This window comes from Balaenoptera ricei, chromosome 3 (genome assembly GCF_028023285.1).
Source record: "Balaenoptera ricei isolate mBalRic1 chromosome 3, mBalRic1.hap2, whole genome shotgun sequence".
NCBI lineage: Eukaryota > Metazoa > Chordata > Mammalia > Artiodactyla > Balaenopteridae > Balaenoptera > Balaenoptera ricei.
The window spans coordinates 116,349,346-116,369,941 of record NC_082641.1 but is presented as its reverse complement, the minus strand read 5'-3'; the positions used below and the strand labels follow the sequence as shown (position 1 = coordinate 116,369,941).

The 20,596-nt window shown below is 39.0% G+C and overlaps 1 protein-coding gene across 2 annotated transcripts in view; it reads right to left on the bottom strand.

Moving 5' to 3' along the window:
• The window catches only part of KDM3B (lysine demethylase 3B), a 60,139-nt gene that overhangs the window by 29,029 nt on the left and 10,514 nt on the right, over positions 1-20,596 (bottom strand). The window contains exons 2-8 of one of the 2 annotated variants that reach the window (XM_059917188.1): positions 18,482-18,649; positions 15,582-15,695; positions 13,007-13,112; positions 11,310-11,434; positions 8,767-8,841; positions 5,480-6,079; positions 317-1,553 (exon numbers count right to left, since the gene is read on the bottom strand). In XM_059917188.1, coding sequence (XP_059773171.1) covers positions 317-1,553; positions 5,480-6,079; positions 8,767-8,841; positions 11,310-11,434; positions 13,007-13,112; positions 15,582-15,695; positions 18,482-18,649 — 2,425 coding nt within the window. The remainder of the gene's footprint in view (positions 1-316; positions 1,554-5,479; positions 6,080-8,766; positions 8,842-11,309; positions 11,435-13,006; positions 13,113-15,581; positions 15,696-18,481; positions 18,650-20,596) is intronic. The other variant, XM_059917189.1, reaches the window with a different exon arrangement.

Here is a 20,596-nt window from a genome sequence, read left to right as displayed (position 1 = left end):
AGTAAATAAAAGAGGAAGGGCCAAAGGCAAGAGAAATACACAAGAAAAGAGTTCCTGACCGAAAATAACAGACTATCAAGACTTTTTGGGATTATCATTACACAGGACAGATACCCCTCTTACAGTACTGGTATAGATCAATCCTGCCCTGAACCATAAGGTCTGATGAGGGGCCCCTACTGCGCCCTTTTGACTATGTAATTCTATGAGATTATAGAACTTTCCATCAAAGAGAGGGCCTCTTCTGCCCAAGAGCACAACAAGCATTTAAAGCTAGTGCCAGAGCCAAGCCCACGTATAACCCCAGCAGGATCACCTTTCAAGGGGGCAGTCCGAGGCCGGCCCTTGGGGGCCTGCTTCCCTTTGCCTTTTCCCAGCAACAACTCAGCACTGCGCTCCCCATTGGGGCCCAGCTTCCCCATCAGGTGCTCCGGAATCCCCTTCAGGCCAGTCTTGGCTTGCAGCTGCTCCTCAGAGTCGCTCAAGTCTGACAGGTCGCTATTGGTACTGGAGTCCGAGTCTTGTCTGCAAGCCAAGCTTCGCTCATCCAGTGAGAACCTTTTCACAGCTTCAAAAGGAGCTTTGTTCTCCTGTGAAAAATCTGCTGGGGAGGACAGAAAGCTGCCTGAGTGCCTGCCAAAGACGTTACTAAAGGTTTTAAGGAGAGGACTGTCCTGCTGCCCAGGCCCCACAGTTGGTCTCTCCTCTGTGGGGCTAGAGGATAGAGTAGGCATCTCAATGGGCTGGGTGAGGCTGCTGGTGGGTGAACTGGACCGGCCATTCCCCATGGCAGAGAGGCTTGGCCCCCCAGTGGTAAGAGCTGAGCCCAGAACACCAGACACCAGTTTGGAGGAGTCAGTTGTGATGAAGAGGGTTTTCTTCTTTGCTAAAGATGCTGAATCTGTAGAGGAGTGAGACTCGGGCCAGCTGGGTGCTGCCTTGGAGGTGACAGTGGTAGCAGAGGAAGAGCTACCTGATGCCTGAGATGCAAAGCTGCTGAAAGGGCTATGTTCAACTTTCTCCACAAATGCCAAGAAAGGGTTAGGAGGCTCTTCTCGGGACAGTTTAGGGGGTTGTAAAAATAGATTTTCATGACTGTCTGGGGTGCGGGCATTTAGGAGGCTCCGTGGGAAGGCTGGCGTGAGGGTGGGCATGGACTCTGCAGGCACTTTCCGATCCACAGAGCTTCCAGCCTTAGAGCCTGATTTAGAGTCTGCTCCAAGAGAGGATCTTCCTTTACATAGGCTCTCAAGGCTTTGTTTGAATGAGTCTCGACTGGAGGAATCATCAGCCAAACTCTCTGAAACGGTAGTGAAGTAGTTACTGGTGGGTAAAGTTTGGGACATGCATTGAAAAAACAAGTTTTTGGAGAGATCAGAGTCTTTCTGAGACTCTGGTGCAGAGCTACAGCCAAAAGAGAAGCCCAAAGGTTTGTTCTCTGTGGCTAGAACCCCATTGGACTGGCTCCTTCCACTTCCAAAAGTCAAAGCTTGTGATGAACTCGGGAGAGATGCTCCAAATCCAGAAGAGGCCAGAACAGAATTTCTTGAATTCTGAAAAGAAGAGAAGATAGCCTGAGTTAGTGATGCTGGCTTCTCTTGACAACCTTACGATATCTTCTTGGACCTAGGCCAACATTTCCTGTGGGTCAATCAACTTTTCTCTCCTACAATTCCAGGAAAACTGTTCTTATACCTATATTTCACCAGGGAAGAAAACTGCCACAGACAGCACAGAGGGGATCTTTAGCAAGGTAAGCTAGAGATGGCAGGATGAATGATATCCTGCCATTCCCTTGGTTGTTAGCCAACTGGTTGTCAAAGCACTTGGAGGCTGTGTAGGCTTCTAAGTATCTATTTTGAAATGAAGACTCCGCCAGGAACTGAAGAAAAGGGCTCCCCAATGGACATCAGCTTTTACTCTGAAATATAGTGAAATATTACTAGTGACCCTGTAATATTAATCTATCTCAAAGACCTTAGGGGCTATGGTTAAAGTTTCGGTTTATTTAAGCCATTGCAAATTGCCCATCTTACAAAAGCGACTTCAGCCCTATGACAAGCCCACTGTACATTAAGGAAAAGTATTTTCTTTATTAGTCCGAAACTCACCAAGATGGACCCTTTTGGAATTTGGCCATTTATTTATGGGTGCAAGTCAACCTAAAAGTTGAATTATCTGTTTCAATTAAAGTTAGACCTAAAGGTGCTAAATTATAGAAGGCATACCAGTTACTGAACCCTTCTGTTATCATTAGGATCTAACAAGTCTCCACAGTGGAAAACTGTAGACACTGATACACCCACCAAATAAAAGCATTCAGCATAACAAATTGGAGAATGAAAAAACACTTTTTTTTAATACCTTAAAAATGCTAACTTCTGCATTTGAATAAAGAAGGATGTATACATAAAGAAGGGTTATAATCACTTTCATATGGTATATTACACACCCATATATGTGCGTAATACAGAGAAATATCCATAGGTAGGTACAAGCACTTATGTAATACTTGGAAATAAAAATTATTCCATGACTGCTTAATGGATATGCAGTTTCTTTTTGGGGAGAAGAAAATTCCTTTAACTAGATAGTGGTGATGGTTGCATAACACTGTGAATGTATAATGCCACAGTACTGTATACTTCAAATGGTGTGAGTGGTAAATTTTATGTTATGTGTTACTTTACCATAATTTAAAAAAATTTGGACTTCCCTAACCAGCACAGTGGTTAAGAATCCGCCTGCCAATGCAGGGGACCCGGGTTCAAGCCCTGGTCCAGGAAGATCCCACATGCCGTGGAGCAAATAAGCCCGTGCGCCACAACTACTGAGCCTGCGCTCCAGAGCCCGCGAGCCACAACTACTGAGCCCGCATGCCACAACTACTGAAACCCACGCATCAAGAGCACATGCTCCGCAACAAGAGAAGCCACCACAATGAGAAGCCCCCGCTCGCCACAACTAAAGCCCATGCGCAGCAACGAGGACCCAACGCAAAAAAACCAAAGAAATAAAAAATAAAATTAAAAAAAAAAAATTTATGCCAGATAAATAAAAGGGCGTTGTTAAAAAAAGGGGGGGGGGCTTCCCTGGTGGCACAGTGGTTAAGAATCCGCCTGCCAATGCAGGGGACACGGGTTCGAGCCCTGGTCCAGGAAGATCCCACATGCCGCAGAGCAACTAAGCCCATGCGCCACAACTACTGAGCCTGCGCTCTGGAGCCTGCGAGCCACAACTACTGAGCCTGTGTGCCTAGAGCCCGTGCTCCACAACAAAGAGTAGCCCCTGCTAGCCACAACTAGAGAAAGCCCGCACGCAGCAACAAAAACCCAACGCAGCCAATAAAAAAATAAATATAAAAAAGGGGGGGGATTTCAATTTATTTAAGGTTTTCTTTAAATACACAAGAGGAGTCTACATTAGGACTTTCTTTGAGGTGGCAAAGAGGCATGAGAACCAGGCAGACCACCTGCAGCTTGCCTCCAGCTGACATCTGCTACAGAGACTGCTTCAGTGCATTTAACAGTCAAAAACTTAGTTCATTCTTCTTTTCCTTCCCACTAACCAGCAACCAGACTTAAACTCTTCCAAATAAAAAGAAGAGAATAGACAGATACAGCACTGATGCTACGCTGTTGTTTCACTGCCAGAATTTTGCCAGGAGCCTTGACACCTGCATGACTGCAAGGAATAAGCATAAGGATCTCAGGTTTCACAACTAAAGTTACTCTTTAAAAATAAATACACACACGAATGAAAAATAATTTGGATGGTCTTTCATTTCCTTCAAATGATTAAATTTCAAATCCTCTTCTTATAAGAAAGTGATGACAAACTGATTTCAACACACTTTTTAGGGCAAGAAGTTTCCTGGGGGGCTGTGTCCCTATTTCATGATGGAAACATCCATTTCTGTACTTTTAAATCATATTCCAAGAGAATACCTAGGCTAACACATTAGCAAAGTTACAGATACAGTCACAGAAATTTCTCACACCTGTTTGGAAAATGCCCTTTGATCCACATTTCATTTATTCAGCTTTGCTACTCCAAGAACAACAGCATTCAGTGGATCTCTTCTTGCAGAGTGTAGTATTTGTTCTATTTTGTAATCCCCATTTACATTTACTCTGCCTTTGACGTGGATTTGATTTTAATCAATTTGGGCAATATGATGACTTACACATACTGGAAATCCACATAAGATCCCCACCTAGTTCTCTTGGGAATGCTGGTAAACTAACAGAGAACAAACCATGAAGAGTGCGAAATTTGCATTTACAGGCCTTCTCTTCTGCCTGGGCACTTCACCTTCCTCCCCAACCCTGCACACTAGAGATTAACAAACTGCATTTGCTAGGGAGGGGAAGAAGTAAGATGAAATGTATATACCATGTTTTATATGGCACTGTTATACACTGTTATAAAATGATTCCATTTTAGGATGTGAGCTCCGTCAAACAGGTTTTCAATTCTTTGTTTATAATATACAGTACTTAGCACACAGTAGTTTCCTATACATAATTTAAAAAAATTATTTAGTATTTTATTTGTATTTCATATTCCAGCTTGAATTAACAGCCAGTTTGAAAAAAATATGACTAGCATCATAAATCATACTTTGGTGACCAAAATAAGAACCAAAAGACTATAAGAACTGATTTTGACACTTTCAAATTTGACTGGGGAGCCAACTTGATGTTAACTTGTATTTAACAAAAGTTCCTTTTCAGCAACAATACATGCATGTAAGATAAAGAACATAGTAAACTGGATACTACTGTGATTAATTCCGTCAAAATTTCCAGGTAAGGCTTACAAGATTAATTTAGGGGAAAAAAACCCCAACCTTCTATGGTCATATCAAATCATAGAAAGCAGCCCAGCCTCAAAGGAAAATATATGAAATGATGAAATAATTCCATCAAAATTTCCAGGTAAGACTTAAAAGATTAACTTAGGGGAAAGAAAAAACCAACCTTCCATGGTCATATCAAATCAAAGAAAGCAGCCCAGCCTCAAAGGAAAATATATAAAATGATGAACTGAAAACAGGGGTTGGTAATAGTAGCTTTCACATAGCCTTAATTACAGTGTTCACTGTTGCCAACACTATAATTCATTAACCTTGCCTCTCATAGGCCTGGTTGAGGCTCAACCACTACATGAACTAAATAGATAACTGAATTAAAAAGATTCCCCATTAGATCTATTTTAACAACTCATTAAATTGGGTTGTATAATCAGTTTTTGATTAGCCCAATTGTTCAGGTGACTTTTAAGAGCTGATAAAGTTTTTAAAGATATATGCATTTGCCCAACGAGCAGTAAAGGACTATCCACAGAATACAATTTAAGCACATCTCAGAAATACTCCTTCCCTGTGGCATTTGAGATGCTTTTTTAATGTGTTAAGAACAAAGTAAGGTGAAAGAGTGAACCCAAATCTTGCAAATCTGCCCCTGAAACAACTCACCTCTCCTGGGGCCTGCGACCAGCTGCCTTTCTGTTTTTCCGGCCCAGTCCCTGCTGCAAGGCCAGTGTCTGAGATCCTCACCGTGGTTGGGGTGGAGCTGGCGGTAGTGACCACAGCTGCTGAAGCCACCATACCCTGGCCAACTTGTTCCAGTGTTTTTCCTGCCTCTTTATTTTCGGCTCCACCCACCTCTGGGGCCAAAGGTGTCTGACCTGTGGCTGTAGAATATGGAGTGAAAGGTACAGGTGTGTCCCCACCTATGGGCTCATCCTGCACCACCAGAGTCCTGCCGTTTTCTTTGGTGTAAGTGGCAAAGCGAATGTTGCGGTTAATCTGGGGGACAAATGTAGTCGGTGGCTGCTTGGCTCTCTGATCCAGCCCTGGCTCTCCACTGGCATTCCCTCCTTTCCAGGGCCCTCGGCTTGCCTCACCTCCATCGCTCCCATTACTGTCTACTTCACCCCTGTCTCCTTTTAATTTCTTTGATGCAGGGTCACACCCAGAGTCCGAAGCACTTTTCCTCCTCCGGCCATCTTTCCCCTCTATGCTCTCTCTCTTCTTCTTTCCTTTGGAAGATTTTACTGCTTTTAACGTACCCCCCTACAAAACAAAATTCAAAAAAGATTTATTACAAGGGACCTTCCATCCTGTGAAAACCATAAACCATTAGCTCTTTCCCATCTCTAGAAGCAGACAATCAAAGCAGGTACAGATTGCCAAATTCCAATGCCAGCTCTAAGACATCCCCTTTTGTTAAAAAGCTCCAGTCTTCCTGTGATTCAATTTATGCACACATATTCAAGATAATGATTACTAAGAAGTTAACTCACTTGGCAAACCTTCCCTTAAATAAAATGCACTACTTCCTCAACTGGACTTTTTTTAGGATTTTAAAAATTTGTGGAATTTCTTTTACAAAATAGACTGCTAGAGCTAGGCTGGGAACTTATTTGCCTCTTGATGAAAAAAAAAATCTGCTTTATTTTATATTTATCTCCTTGTTTGACAGAAACTGGCATTTCAAGTATTGAAAAATAAAATCTCTTCTATCCAGAAGTCACTAAAAACTGGTGACAACTTAACAATAGGAAAACCAACATTTATGAGTCTGTGACCAGAGCAAAAGTGAGCCCAACAGAAACAAGTTTGAATTGCTCTTATGGACACTATAAAGACACAAACAATCTCCAGAGCTTATTTCAAAGCATTAGACAGGGGAAAGCTAAAAAGGCAGGCTACCATAACCAAACAACCAAATCTCTTAGCTCTTCCAGTAATTTTAGCCTATCACATGAAATCTTATTTGTGCCTTATTTGAGAGGTCAGACAACCTTAAAAGACACAGAATTAAAAGGGGGCAATTCCTATCTCTGAATAAAAACTCTTTCCCTGAGAAGGATAAGAGGACAGGGGCTTGGGACACAGCTAACATTATCTCAAGCAACTTACATCCGGAACAGTCTTAGATTGGTATCCCATCATGAAGCAGGTTTTCATTTTAGCTTCATTTAGCTAACTTTCAGATAGTTTTATTCAGATAACACATTGGGGTGGCAATAAGCTAATGACATAGTTATTTGGCCATTATTATTTACCAAGTTGATTACTCTATTCTTACTGCCCTTGAATACTTATAGATTCTTTGTGCAGATCTATCTTTGTTGTAATCATTATTATAGCTGTTATAACTGAAATTTTTTCAAATTTTACATTTCTTCTTGCCAGTTTTAGTTTTTTTTTCTTCTTTTTTTTTGCTGCCTTCATTTCTGTCTTTTCTCCCTTAATTTCCTTCTACAAACCTTAAACAAAGCTCAAGATTTATTTGTTTCTCCCATGCTTTTGGTAATATTAATCTAAGTTTCTAAATCTTTCGTTCAAGAACTGTTTCTGTTTGTTAAGAATTGCTTTCATTTGATCCTTTTAAAACCTTTTTACCCTTTCTTCAACCTCTATCATCACCCAGTTTTCAGTACTGTGAAGTATGGAAGTACAATCAGTGAAATCTCTCCTTTCTTTCTTGCTCACTCTTTCAAGGAGATGAGGTAACCATGGATCTCTAAGAAGGGTTACTGTAAAACTTGGCAGAACTGTCAATAATTGTACTTTGCTAGCTAAGAAGATAGCCACATCATGGCAAAGCTGAAAAGGGAAGAATCAACATCTGTTGCTGAAAACCACAGATCTCACCTTTAACTCATCCGGCCAACTTACAGAGCCTGGCTCAGAGCAATCTCCCTGATCAACAATTTACATGTACGCCCTACTTACGGTGAGTTACTCACATGTGAGTAGAAAGACTAGGACACTGAGACCAGTACTCTCTAGCTATATCTGGGCAGCTAAACAGTACCTGACATATAATAGGGCTTAAAGAATGAATGAAATAGGAAGGAAATAAAATAGGGACCCAACATAGCATCAAAATAACAAGTGTTTTTCAGCCACGTAAACACAGTCAAGAGACTTATCCTATTCGTAATAATATAATATGTAGTAAAGAACTATTAAATTTAACCCTGATTCTTCTTTTCCTACCCTAATCTTGTTTTATCAAGCCAAAAATGACTGGATAAAGAAGATGAGGAAGAACTGTATACTCAGCAGGAGTAGCCAAGAGAGCAATACTATGCAGGTGCTAAAAGACTATGAGGAATATATGGACAGATGGCTGTCCAAGTCAATGTCCTACTGAAGGAAATTCATACAGGATTCCTTGATTGGTTCAGGCACTGATATATAATGTATCTTTTTATGGGTTATGATAATTCTGAATGAACCAAGAGTTGGCCTGATTCACAGTAATTATGGAGTAATCCACTGTGTGCTGAGCACTGAACTACGCACCAGTTTGATTTGACTCTTCTTGGGATATGGAATTTCAGATTTCCTTGGAGCTCACTACCACCTAATGGAAAGAAAAAGAGGATGTAGCTTCTCCTCCATTTCTTATTACTGGGTAGGTCATGAATATTTCTACTGCTTATTACAGCTTTGTCTACTGTATCTTTCAAATATACCTGTCCTGAAAAAATGTAAGAAAAAAATAGGCCATGGATTTTAAAACAGCTAGGCAACATAGCCATGATGAAAAGGGTTTGCTCAGACTAGGTCTCTTTCTTGAGATTATCCTCCCTCAACTGGACAAGACCGTGGAGAGAGCAAGAAATGTACAGTGGTCAGAGATGAAACCCAAAGGGCAGCCATGGATAACACACACATAAGGAAGTCTATGTAACAAGATAACGCAAGCTCATGAGTCTGCTCCGAGACTCAGTTCATTACTGTACCTCGCTCTGAGGCGTTGAATTATCCACCAGCATCACATGGATCAGTCTGGGATCTACGGACTTGATCTCACCACTCTATAGTAGGAGCGGGATAGAAGAAAATATGAAAAAAGGAAGAAAAAGATTTAATGCCTTGTCCACCAAAGACATAATTATGTATTTTTCTAATCTATGTAATTATCTCTATTTGTTTCTACTCCCCTGCTAGAATGAAAGCTCCATGAACAGGGATCTCTACTATTTCATTCACTGCCAGAATAACAACATCTGAAACAAGGTCTAGAATATGGTAATCACTCAAATATTTGTTAAACGAATGAATGAAAAAATTGCATTCAATGCCCAAGTGTCCCTTTTAGGGATATTAATTTCAAATTCTGCATCTCTAAAACCTTCCTATTCTGTAATTAAAAAAACAAAAAACCTTCAGAACCAGTAATCATTAAAAGCACCACTCTACTATTAAAAAACAAAAGGTTTTGGGAGGGGCCAATTTGACAGACATTGTCAGATTTAACGTGCATATTCTTTGACCTAGCAATTACACACTTAGGAATTTATTCCAATAAATAATGTGAAACAGTGTACAATGATATATGCCCAAGGATATTCAATGCAGCATTATTCGTATTAGTGAAAATAATACAAATGATTTAAACGTCCATCAATTTTAAATTAAATTAGTTATGATACATCCATTCAGTGAATAGTATGCATCTATTTTAAAAGGACGAAGTATTGATAGATTTCTATATATATTTACACACAAAGATGTTGACAATTTAAAATTAAGTAAAAAAGGTAAATCAAAGAACTATATGGGGCTTCCCTGGTGGTGCAGTGGTTAAGAATCCGCCTGCCAATGCAGGGGACAAGGGTTCGAGCCCTGGTCCGGGAAGCTCCCACATGCCGTGGAGCAACAAAGCCTGTGCACCACAACTACTGAGCCTGTGCTCTAGAGCCCGTGAGCTACAACTACTGAGCCCGTGTGCCACAACTACTGAAGCCCGCGCGACTAGAGCCTGTGCTCCCCAGCAAGAGAAGCCACCGCAGTGAGAAGCCTGTGCACCGCAACAAAGAGTAGCCCCCTCTTGCTGCAACTAGAGAAAGCCTGCGCGCAGCAACGAAGACCCAACACAGCCTAAAACAAAAACAAACAAATAAATAAATAACAACAAAAAAAAGAACGATATGTATCATATGATCCCATTTGTTAATAAAGTATGATTTATATAGTTATCTCCTAAATAGACAATATATAAATATCATACACACACACACAGAGAAGATATTTGGAAGCATATGCATATGGAATATACACCAAACTGTTAATGGTGATTACCATTGTGGGGAGTAATATTTGCCTAGGGGAAGGGATGGCTTTCAATATCTATTTTATATATATGTGTACCATTTGAAATTTGTAAATGAGGATTGAATAATTTAATAAATAAAATTCAATAAAGAAATAACTAAAATCATTTGTTTACATTACATGTGACTGCCAAGGGCAAGTCTGAAACCAATTCAAAGATATCATAAATACATACGTGTTTGCCTCAAAATACTCTGCTGTTGTTTTTGTTTTTGGCTGCACTGTACAGCATGTGGGATCTCAGTTCCCCAACCAGGGATCAAACCTGCACCCCCTGCAGTGGAAGCAGTCTTAACCACTGAACCACCAGGGAAGTCCCCAAATATTCTTGTTGTTTTGATAGACAATTCTCCAGGTAGCTCTAGATGCTATGTTTTTTTCTATTTATTGCTTTAGAAACAATTCATTTTTTCAGCATCTAAGGGGGAGTGGCATAAGTATTATAGAAGCAAATGCTAACTGATTAGATTTTTAAATACTAAACTTTCTGAATGTGATAAAATAATGATAATACCACTTCACATTTGTATACCCTTTCATAGATTTCAAAGCACTTTCAAATACATTATCTTAGTTCCCAAAACATATGCTGTGAGGTCAGGGTGTGGTTACCTAATTAACTCTAATTTACAAATGAGAACACTGCGGTTAAGAAAGTTGAACAGCCTTTCTCAAGGTGATAGAAGCAATAAGTGATAAAACCAGGGGGACTTCCCTGGTGGCGCAGTGGTTAAGAATCCGCCTGCCAATGCAGGGGACACGCGTTCGATCCCTGGTCCGGGAAGATCCCACGTGCCACGGAGCCAGTAAGCCCGTGCGCCACAACTACTGAGTCTGTGCTCTAGAGCCCGCGAGCCACAACTACTGAGCCTGAGTGCCACAACTACTGAAGCCTGCACGCCTAGAGCCCGTGCCCCGCAATGAGAGAAGCCACGGCAATGAGAAGTTCACATACTGCAACGAAGAGTAGCCCCCGCTCACTGCAACTAGAGAAAGCCCATGCGCAGCAATGAAGACCCAACGCAGCCAAAAATAAATTTAAAAAAAAAAATGACAAAGCCAGAGATGGAACCTAAGTCTTCTTACATGTAATGAAGTGCTCCCTTTTCCTGCACCACCCTGGGTAAGGGGATGGATGGACCTCGGACAAAATAACACAGAGCCTCACCTCAGTTACAGACACCTCCATAAGACGGGTGATGGAGTCTTGATGGCTTACAACACCACAGAGCCAACTTTCTTCTCCCTCTGGCTGGTATACTTTGACCCTGTGACCTTGAACACTGTAGGGACCTAAAGGAGAGATCAGTCAGTATTGAATATTTTTGGCTAAGCTGTATTTCATGATTGTTTCTAAAAACAGAAAGAAAATTATATAGTGTAAGTACTTGGCACTTTTAATCCTCTTGTATGGAGTTGAATACATGAGAAATTTCAGATTTACCATACACAGCAATTTAAAAACAAAACATAGTCTTTCCCAGAGACTTTTGTAAATTCTGTTTATTTGGAGATTTCTTAGAATGTCCCAGGCCTCTGATTCTACCTTATCTCAATCTTCCAATTCTAGAAAGTAATATAGGGAAGAGAAAGGAAACTTACAAATCAAAAACTATAGGTAATGTGAAAATCTATTCAGATCTATCTGACATATACATTAAAAAAGTGGGAGGCCAGTAAGTTGAATGTACTATTTTGTTATGTTACCATAGGAATGATATATAACCATTTACACTTTGCTATCTGACTTTCATTACAGTAGGTGGAGAGTTCAATTTATGAGGTCTCCAGCCTCTGCACTAATAATAGTCTGAACAAATATAGCACCTGTCTTCCTAGGAACACAGAGTTGCAAAGATATAACTTTATCAGCAGGTAATGTTACCCTGCAATTTCAGCTGGCCCTCCAAGAAGGACAGTTTCTCTCTCCTACATATCTTATACATTTAAGACTATATAGCTAAATGACTGCTTATTTTATCTTTCAGAGCTACAATTAAGCTTAATTTTTCTATACATACTCATAAACATCTCTACCTCTCATTCTGTCCACTTGATTTTTTTCTCTCCGCTATTTTTCCTCACATTCTTTCCTCTTCCATACCTTTCCTTGATTATTAAACATCATTTTACCCTGATACTTTCCTTTCCCAAAGAGGCAAGTTTTCTTACCTTTACCTATTTAGATTTAGTTTGACAAAAGAGAACCAAGGATCCTATTTCATTGAAAAGCATGATTATCACAAGGGTCAGAAAGGACATAGAGTAGATGTACAACATGAAGGGAAGGATAAATGAGGCAACAGTCTACCTTTTGTGTAGAATCCTGGGCAAAATCTGTATGTGAACTGAAAAAGCTAATAAAAGCTAGTAATTCTTTTTTGTTTTCATTCTTAAAAATTTACATGCTGTTAATGTGAATGAGTCTATGGACACCTTCCTTTATGAACATACCTTACATTCGAAGTTGTTATTTGTTGTTGTTAACAGTCTTTAGAGCATACCTTATAGACAGTATGCTCAACAAGGGCAGAGACTTTCTAGTTCATGGTTATATCCTCAGTACCTTAACACTGTGTCTAGTACAAGGTTAGTACTTAATAAATATTTAAGAAATGAAAAAAAGAAAGACAAAATTGCATATTACGAAATGTAATACAAAAAGGACATAGTGGTCTGAGTGAGATCCTATTTTTCCAATCTATTCTAGAGATCCAGCTAACTGGAGTTACTCTTGACACTACCCACAAAAAGAAGACAAGCACAAATGTTGAGAGTTGCATGGTGTCCCCCCCATTCTATCACTTTCAACACTGACCATACACCTGATTCAGAATTCAGGGACAGAGGACCACCTGTTCTTACCTCGGCTAAATATCTCTTGCAGCTTTTGGTCACTGATCAAAGCATTAACTGTTTCTCTCAGAGCAGCATGTTCCAAAAGAATCTGGTTTTGGCTATCTGTTCCCATCTGATAAAGATAAAAGAAGAAAAAACTGAATATTGAAATAAGTACCAATAATATCTAACCAGAAGAGAAAAATTATACCCCTGAGGAGCTCTACATCAGCATTTGCCAGAGAATGTTCCATAGAACCCTAGTCTCACAAGATGCTCTACAAAAGTTAAAGATGCTAGGGGAATTCCCTGGTGGTCCAGTGGTTAGGACTCCAAGCTCTCACTGCCAAGGGCCCAGGTTTGATCCCCAGTTAGGGAACAAAAATCCCACAAGCCAAGTGGCGTGGTCCCAAAAAAAAAACTTAAGGATGCTAGGATCATTTAGGTTTAGGAAATATTATACCCCCATTGAACAAGGTGGAGGGGTTAGGGACACCAACTGCTTCCCCACCCCATGCAGTCAAAAATCTGCATATAACTTTTTTTTAAAAAAAATATTTTCCCGACGTTTATTGGTTCTACCAGTTTGTGGTTTGCCTTTGTGTTTTCTTTTCTTTTTTAATAAATTTATTTATTTATTTATTTATTTATGGTTGTGTTGGGTCTTTGTTGCTGCACGCGGGCTTTCGCTAGTTGCGGCAAGCGGGGGCTAATCTTCGTTGCTGTGTGCGGGTTTCTCATTGCAGTGGCTTCTCTTGTTGCAGAGCACCGGCTCAAGGCACGCGGGCTTCAGTAGTTGTGGCTCGCAGGCTCTAGAGCGCAGGCTCAGTACTTGCGGCGCATGGGCTTAGACGCTCTGCGGCATGTGGGATCTTCCCGGATCAGGGATCGAACCCGCGTCCCCTGCATTGGCAGGTGGATTCTTAACCACTGCGCCACCAGGGAAGTCATGTATTTATTGATACCCTAAGTTTATGATGTCTGTTTACAAGATGAATCATCTGTCAGTACACTACATCAAGATTGCCTTATATAATACAAAACACTAGATGTTATAACTATTAGTAACACTAGATATCAAAAATGAATAGATAATGTGAAAAAAATTCGTATTAATTTATAGGTACTGTATTTACTGAAAAAAATCCACATATAAGTGGACCTGCGTAGTTCAAATCCGTGTTGTTCAAGGGTCAACTGTACACTATATCTTTCTACATACGACAGTATATTAAAGGCTCTGAGAAGACGTGTAGGAAAAAAACATGTTTAGGTCAGCGTTTCTCAAACTTATTTGACCACAAAACATTTTATTCCATGTAAATCTTTTTGTTTATTTTGATACTTATCCAACATTCACTGAGTGCCTATTCATATAAGCACTAGGATTACGAGATGAATAAAGCAAGACTGATGAGAGGGAGTGAGGCCTAATGAGGGAGGAAGACATATCAACAAAAAAAAAATCATTAATATTACACAGAACACAGTTCAGGAAATACTGCTCTTGGCTGCCTCAATAAGACAGCAAAACTCTTGGAAGTCTCCTAATTTTTAACCTTCAGACAGTAACCCTTACAAGTGAGAAATAAATATTACCCTCCATAAATTCTGAAACTCTAACTCAGACACTAGTTTGTTTAAACTACTAACTTATCCCTTTTTTTGTAACTAAAAATATACCTAAGCTCTTCAGTATTTAATGTTGCTTGGAACCAGCCCAAATTCCCAGCTTCCCTGCCACGGACGTAAGTATAGGACCTCTTAGACTCAAGTTATAGAAGCAGCCACCTCTGGGAAGCCACCTCTTCTGAGGAAACCCTTAGAATTGCAGTCCTAAGTCTTAAATGGTTTTAGGGTGGGGTGGGGGTGTGTAGCGGAGGAAAGAAGCCTCAGCTACCAAATACACTTTTCAAGGGAGCAAAGAAACTTTAAAACGTACATGGAATTACTGGGAGGAAGAACTTGATTCAATGTTAAAAGAAAAGGGGACAATATAATTAATTGACTTATACTGCCACCTGTGCAGGCTGATGATAGCCAGACCAATACATCTGACCTCTGAGACAATTATGGGGTGTTCTGTGGGCCCCTCAACTCAGCCTTTCCAAGATTAAACTGATGTTTTATCCTCCCTAAAATGTTGCTTTTTCTATTATTCCATCTCTTTGAAAGCATACACCATCAACTGTGGCATCCATGGAATTGTTTTACTCCATTGTTCTCATCTGGGCTGATTTTGCCCCCTCTGGAACAACTGGCAGTGTTGGGAAACATTTCTGCTTATCACAACTCAGTGCTGGCATCTAGTAGGTAGAGGCCAGGGATGCTGTTAGACATCAAACAATACACAGGATAGCCCCCTATGAAAAAGAATACAGACCAAAAATGTCAATATCGTTGAGGCTGAGAAACCTTGGTCGAGACTGTTGAGGAATAATATTAAAATTTTAATCTAAGATTCCCACCATTCTCTGTAATTTTATAATGATTTTAAAAATATTATCTGAAATAAAAAAGGGGGGGAAGCACCCTATTTATAATCAACAGAGAAATTAGCAAGGAGAGAAATAAGTTTAGGACTAGACCAAGTGTTAAGTACCTGGAACAAATGCAACCCATTAGCATCTGACAGGAAACGAAGCTCTCGATCCAGAAGGTATTCAACTGGAACCACAGAACCCAAACCGAGTTTATCTACTAGGGGAGTGAAAGTCTGTGAAGTACAATGACAAGAAATGGATTAGAACTTGGAAAAGAAAATAAATAACAATTCAACTGAATATCTAACTGCAGAGAAAATATCCATTATTAATATATCTTTCACCCCAGTAAATATAGATAAGCTAAAGCATAAGTCCTCAGAGACATTCCCAACCTAGCATCTGCCCCTCAAATAATCATATGAAGCAAACCAGAGCATAAAGTCAGTTCAATACTCTTATCTACAGCTAAAAAGGACAAGAAGAACGGGAAATTCCTCATTCTCTCTAGCGATCTGACTAATCTTGTCAGGCTCCAAGAGGGCTAAATTACAGTAAGTTCCCAGAATGAAGAGTCACACCATTATCATCTCTGGAACTCCTGAAACCTTCATGAGATTTCTAAAATGATCAGTGGTATAAATATGCATGGGCAAATTCACATTACTGTTTCGTAAATAAACTGCCTACTAAAGTCACCCAGGGACCCAGATACATTTGAGCTTCTTCTAAAAGTTCAACTGGAAAGTGGTCTTAAAAACAAATGAAAAAAGACAGTTCAGTAAGTGATGATATGTATAATCAATAGGTTAAAAAGTTTTGTTTTGAATATTATTTAATTTGGTTAATAACAGGAGAACTAGATTTAAAAAAAAATCTAACTATTTATGCCTACACTTTGCTAAAAGAACAGATAGAAACAAATGGATACTCTCAGAATTAAATTTTATAGCACTATTTTGTCTGACTTCAGAAAACAAAACTTAATAATTAAAAAAAAAAAACAAAAAACTTTAGGGAATTCCCTGGCGGTCCAGTGGTTAAGACTCCATACTTTCACTGCTGTGGGCCTAGGTTCAATCCCTGGTCGGGGAACTAAGATCCCACAAGCCGTGCTACATGGCCAAACAAACAAAGAAACTTTAAACATAACCAACAAAAGCAAAAATAAACAAGTGGGACTACATCAAACTTAAAAGTTTCTACAAGGCAAAAGAAATGATCAACAAAACGAAAATGCAACATAGGGAATGGGAGAAAATATTTGCAAATCATATATTTGATAAAAGGTTAATATTCAAAATATATTAAAAAAACTCATACAACTCAAGAGCCAAAACCCCCCACAAATATCCCCAGCTGACAGCCAGCAAGGAGACTGGAACTGAATTCTGCCATAAACATGGGAGGTTAGAAGAGGACCACCTACTATAGATGAGAACATAGCATTGCAAACAGCAATTTTTGCCTTGTAAGATTCTGAGCTAAGAAGTAGGACACAAAGTGTCTGTACTTCTAACTTACCCAACTAATAAATGGGTGTTAATTTAAAATGCTAAAAACAAAACAACCCCCCCCCCACAAATAATCTGATTTAAAAATGGGCAAATCACCTGAATAGACATTCTTCCAAAGATAGATGAATGGCCAACAGGTACATGAAAAGGGGCTCAACTGCACTAATCATCAGGGAAATGCAAATCAAAACCACGATGAGTAATCACCTCACACCTATTAGAATGGCCATCATCAAAGACAAAGACGACAAGTGCTGGCAAGGATGTAGAAAGGGGGAACTCTTGTGCACCATCAGTGGGAATGTAAATTGGTGCAGCCACTATGGAAAACAATATGGAGGTTCCCCCCAAAATTAAAAATAGAACTACCATATGATTCAACAACCCCACTTCTGGGTATTTACCCAAAGGAAATAAAATCATATCTTGAAGAGATATGTGCAACCCCATGTTCACTGCAGCAGCATTTACAATAGCGACGACATGGAAACAACCTAAGTGTCCGGTGATGGATGAATGGATAAAGAAAATGTGGTGTACACACACACACACACACACGAATATTATACACAATGAAATATTATTGAGCCACAAAAAAGGAGGAAATTCTGCTATTTACAACAACAGCTGAATCTCCAGGGCATTATGCTAAGTGAAATAAGTCAGAGAAAGACAAATATGGTCTGATTTCAATTACATGTGGAATCCAAAACAACTGAAATCAGACACAGAGAATATACTGGTGGTTGCCAGGGGTGGAGGAAGTGAGGGAAATGGGTGAAGGTAGTCAAAGGATATAAACTGCAATAATAAGATGAGTAAGCTGTGGGGAGCTAATGTATAGCATGGTGACTATAGTTAATAATGCTGTACTGTATACTTGGAAGTTGCTAAGAGAGGAAATCTTAAAAGTTCTTACCACATATGTGTTGTGAGAAGCAAATTAGATAATATGTAGGAAAGTACTCTATACAACAGTGAGATTATTATACCTTATTGAGATTATTAAAGTGTTCTGCAAAGTTAAAAAAAAAAGTTCTTACCACATACACAAAAACCTATGTGAGACAATGGATGTGTTAATTAACTTTATTGTGACAATCATTTCACTATATATAAAAAATCATCACATTATACACAAACTTACACAATGTTATATATGTCAATTCTATCTCAAAAAAGCTGGAAAAAAATAAAATACGTTCTATGGAAGAAAAAGACTTTAAGGATTACAAACATTGTTTCATAACATAACTATGAGAAAAGAAAGGTAAAAAATTATTTAGAAACAAAGTATCAAATATTATCTAATATAAAAAGTATGGGAAGACACAGGAGAAAAGATCTCTCCCAGTTTTTACTTTGGTAACTTCAGAATCAAAGTGTGTTAAGGACAAAGCACTGGGAGTTTTGGGAATTCTAAAGAGTTCAGCTATTGGGTAAATACCATATAGAATAGGAATAAAGCCCAAATATGTTCCTAGCCAATAAAAGTCACTCACCAGGGCCGGCCATTGTGCAATTGAGACTCGAGTGCCCTGGACAAGGACTGGGTCCTTCCGGGGTGCCCATACTAGAGACCCTTCCAGCAAAAGTACAATAACTTCTTCAGCATGAACTTTAACCCAGGAGTGTTGCTTCCAGCTACAGCCATCAAATTCTACAAAGATCTGGAAAAAGAGATAAAAAGCCATCTTGAGGTCACATTTGGAAAAATCCCACACTATAATATAAAAACAAACACAAACCCCCTGTTTTGAAAAACTGACTAGGTAAAATTCTACTAACTTGTTTTTAAGTTCTTTTAATGGATTTCAGTAAAAACCAATCTTACTTCAGAGCCAGGAAGTTGGTCTCATCCTCACTCTGAAAAGAGCGTACAGATTTAAGGGGGCGTGAGTTATCTACAGTTAGTAATTTCTAGCCGTGATCCTACTGAGATTTACAACTCTTAGTTTCCAATTCACATCTAAGCACACTAGCTGGGGGCTTACTATGTATAAGGCACTATGCTAGGTTCAGGAATACAGAGGGGAATCTAGCACACCTCCTGGTCTCAAGGAGCTCACAGTCTAATAGGTAGGAAGAGAAATTTTTTATACTTCTACTGAAAATGACTGTGAACTTTTAAAATTAATTTTGAATAGGTTATATACACACAGTACAAAATTCAAAAGGATAAACAATTAAAAAAAAAAAAACCCTCCCAGTCCCAAGTGTGGATTTTTAAAGTACCACTGACTGGCAGGAGTGATCTCATATCTGCTAGCAGAGGCACACCGTTGTCACAACAATGCTTTGCTTCCTCCCAGAAAAGATACTCCACCTTTTCAGATATACTTAAGTAGAATCTGTAAAGAGTTTCTGAAAGCAATTCATATTAAATGAAACTACATTCTTCTAATAAATAGTATGCTTAGGTTTAACTTTTCCATATAAATTCTGACATCTGAGCATGTTCTACACAGCAATAAAAGCAAGACATATGCATATAGGTATCAATATTTAGAACAGATATGTCTAGTGCCTAAAATATAGCTGGTTACAAAATAAAGGCTAGAGTATTTATATCCCTCTTCATTTTCAAAGGATTTTAGTTGGCTTTTGGGAAACATATACAATAAGATGATAAAATATAAATTAAAAAACCAGGGCTAAGCAAACTACAACAGGAAGTCACTATCAAAGTGTAAAAAGAGGGAAAACTTAAGCAGGCAATAAGGATCTATACAGCTGTATGACTGAGTGACATATGATGAATGATTGATTGATTGATTGACTGACTTGGCTCTGAGCTTCCTAAAGGCCAATCTGAAAATGGAGAGGTCAGTGGCATATTCATCACTGGCAAAAAGTAAAACACAAACCAGTTTCTCAGGGAAGCAACACTTTTCCAACTACTTGGCTCTACAAGAAATTTCTCACATGACACTTCCTAAGGCAGCAATGAGTGATGTAGGACAACATCAGAATCCCCACAGCAGTCATTCTCAACTAGGAATCACAGAGTTACCAGGAATATCTTAAGTACTAAGGGTACTAAGCATTTCCTGTAGACTAAATACTAGAGGTCTGGTACATGTGTCACCATTATTTTTCAAATATATGTAGATCATATAATGAATAAAGTTCAAATCCATTAAAATTGTTACTGAAGTCACAACAACTTTTGTCAGTATATTAGTTCCCATCCAGTCAAGCTAAAAATTAGAGTTACAACTATATGAAAATTTACGGTACTTATACTTGAAAAGTGTGGAACCACTCAGTAGCCTAGCATTAGGCTTAATCTCTTCACAGGTAATAAATACTTGTGAATTGAAGTGCACTGCTGGAAAAGCTATTCCAGAAATTAAATTCATTATACAAAGCTCCAGTTTTATTATTATACCAATATTTTATTATTTATAATATACCAAGTAACCTTCACTTCTACTTAAAAAAAAAATGATGGGAAAATAAGGCTCAGAAAGGGGAAGCATGATTTTACTGCAATACCTTTAACATGTGAACAGGAAAGAACATTAAACTGCAATACATTTAACATATGAATGGGCTCACTCATATATTCACATATGTTCTAGGGGAATCAAAAACAACTTTAAGTAACTTGCTGA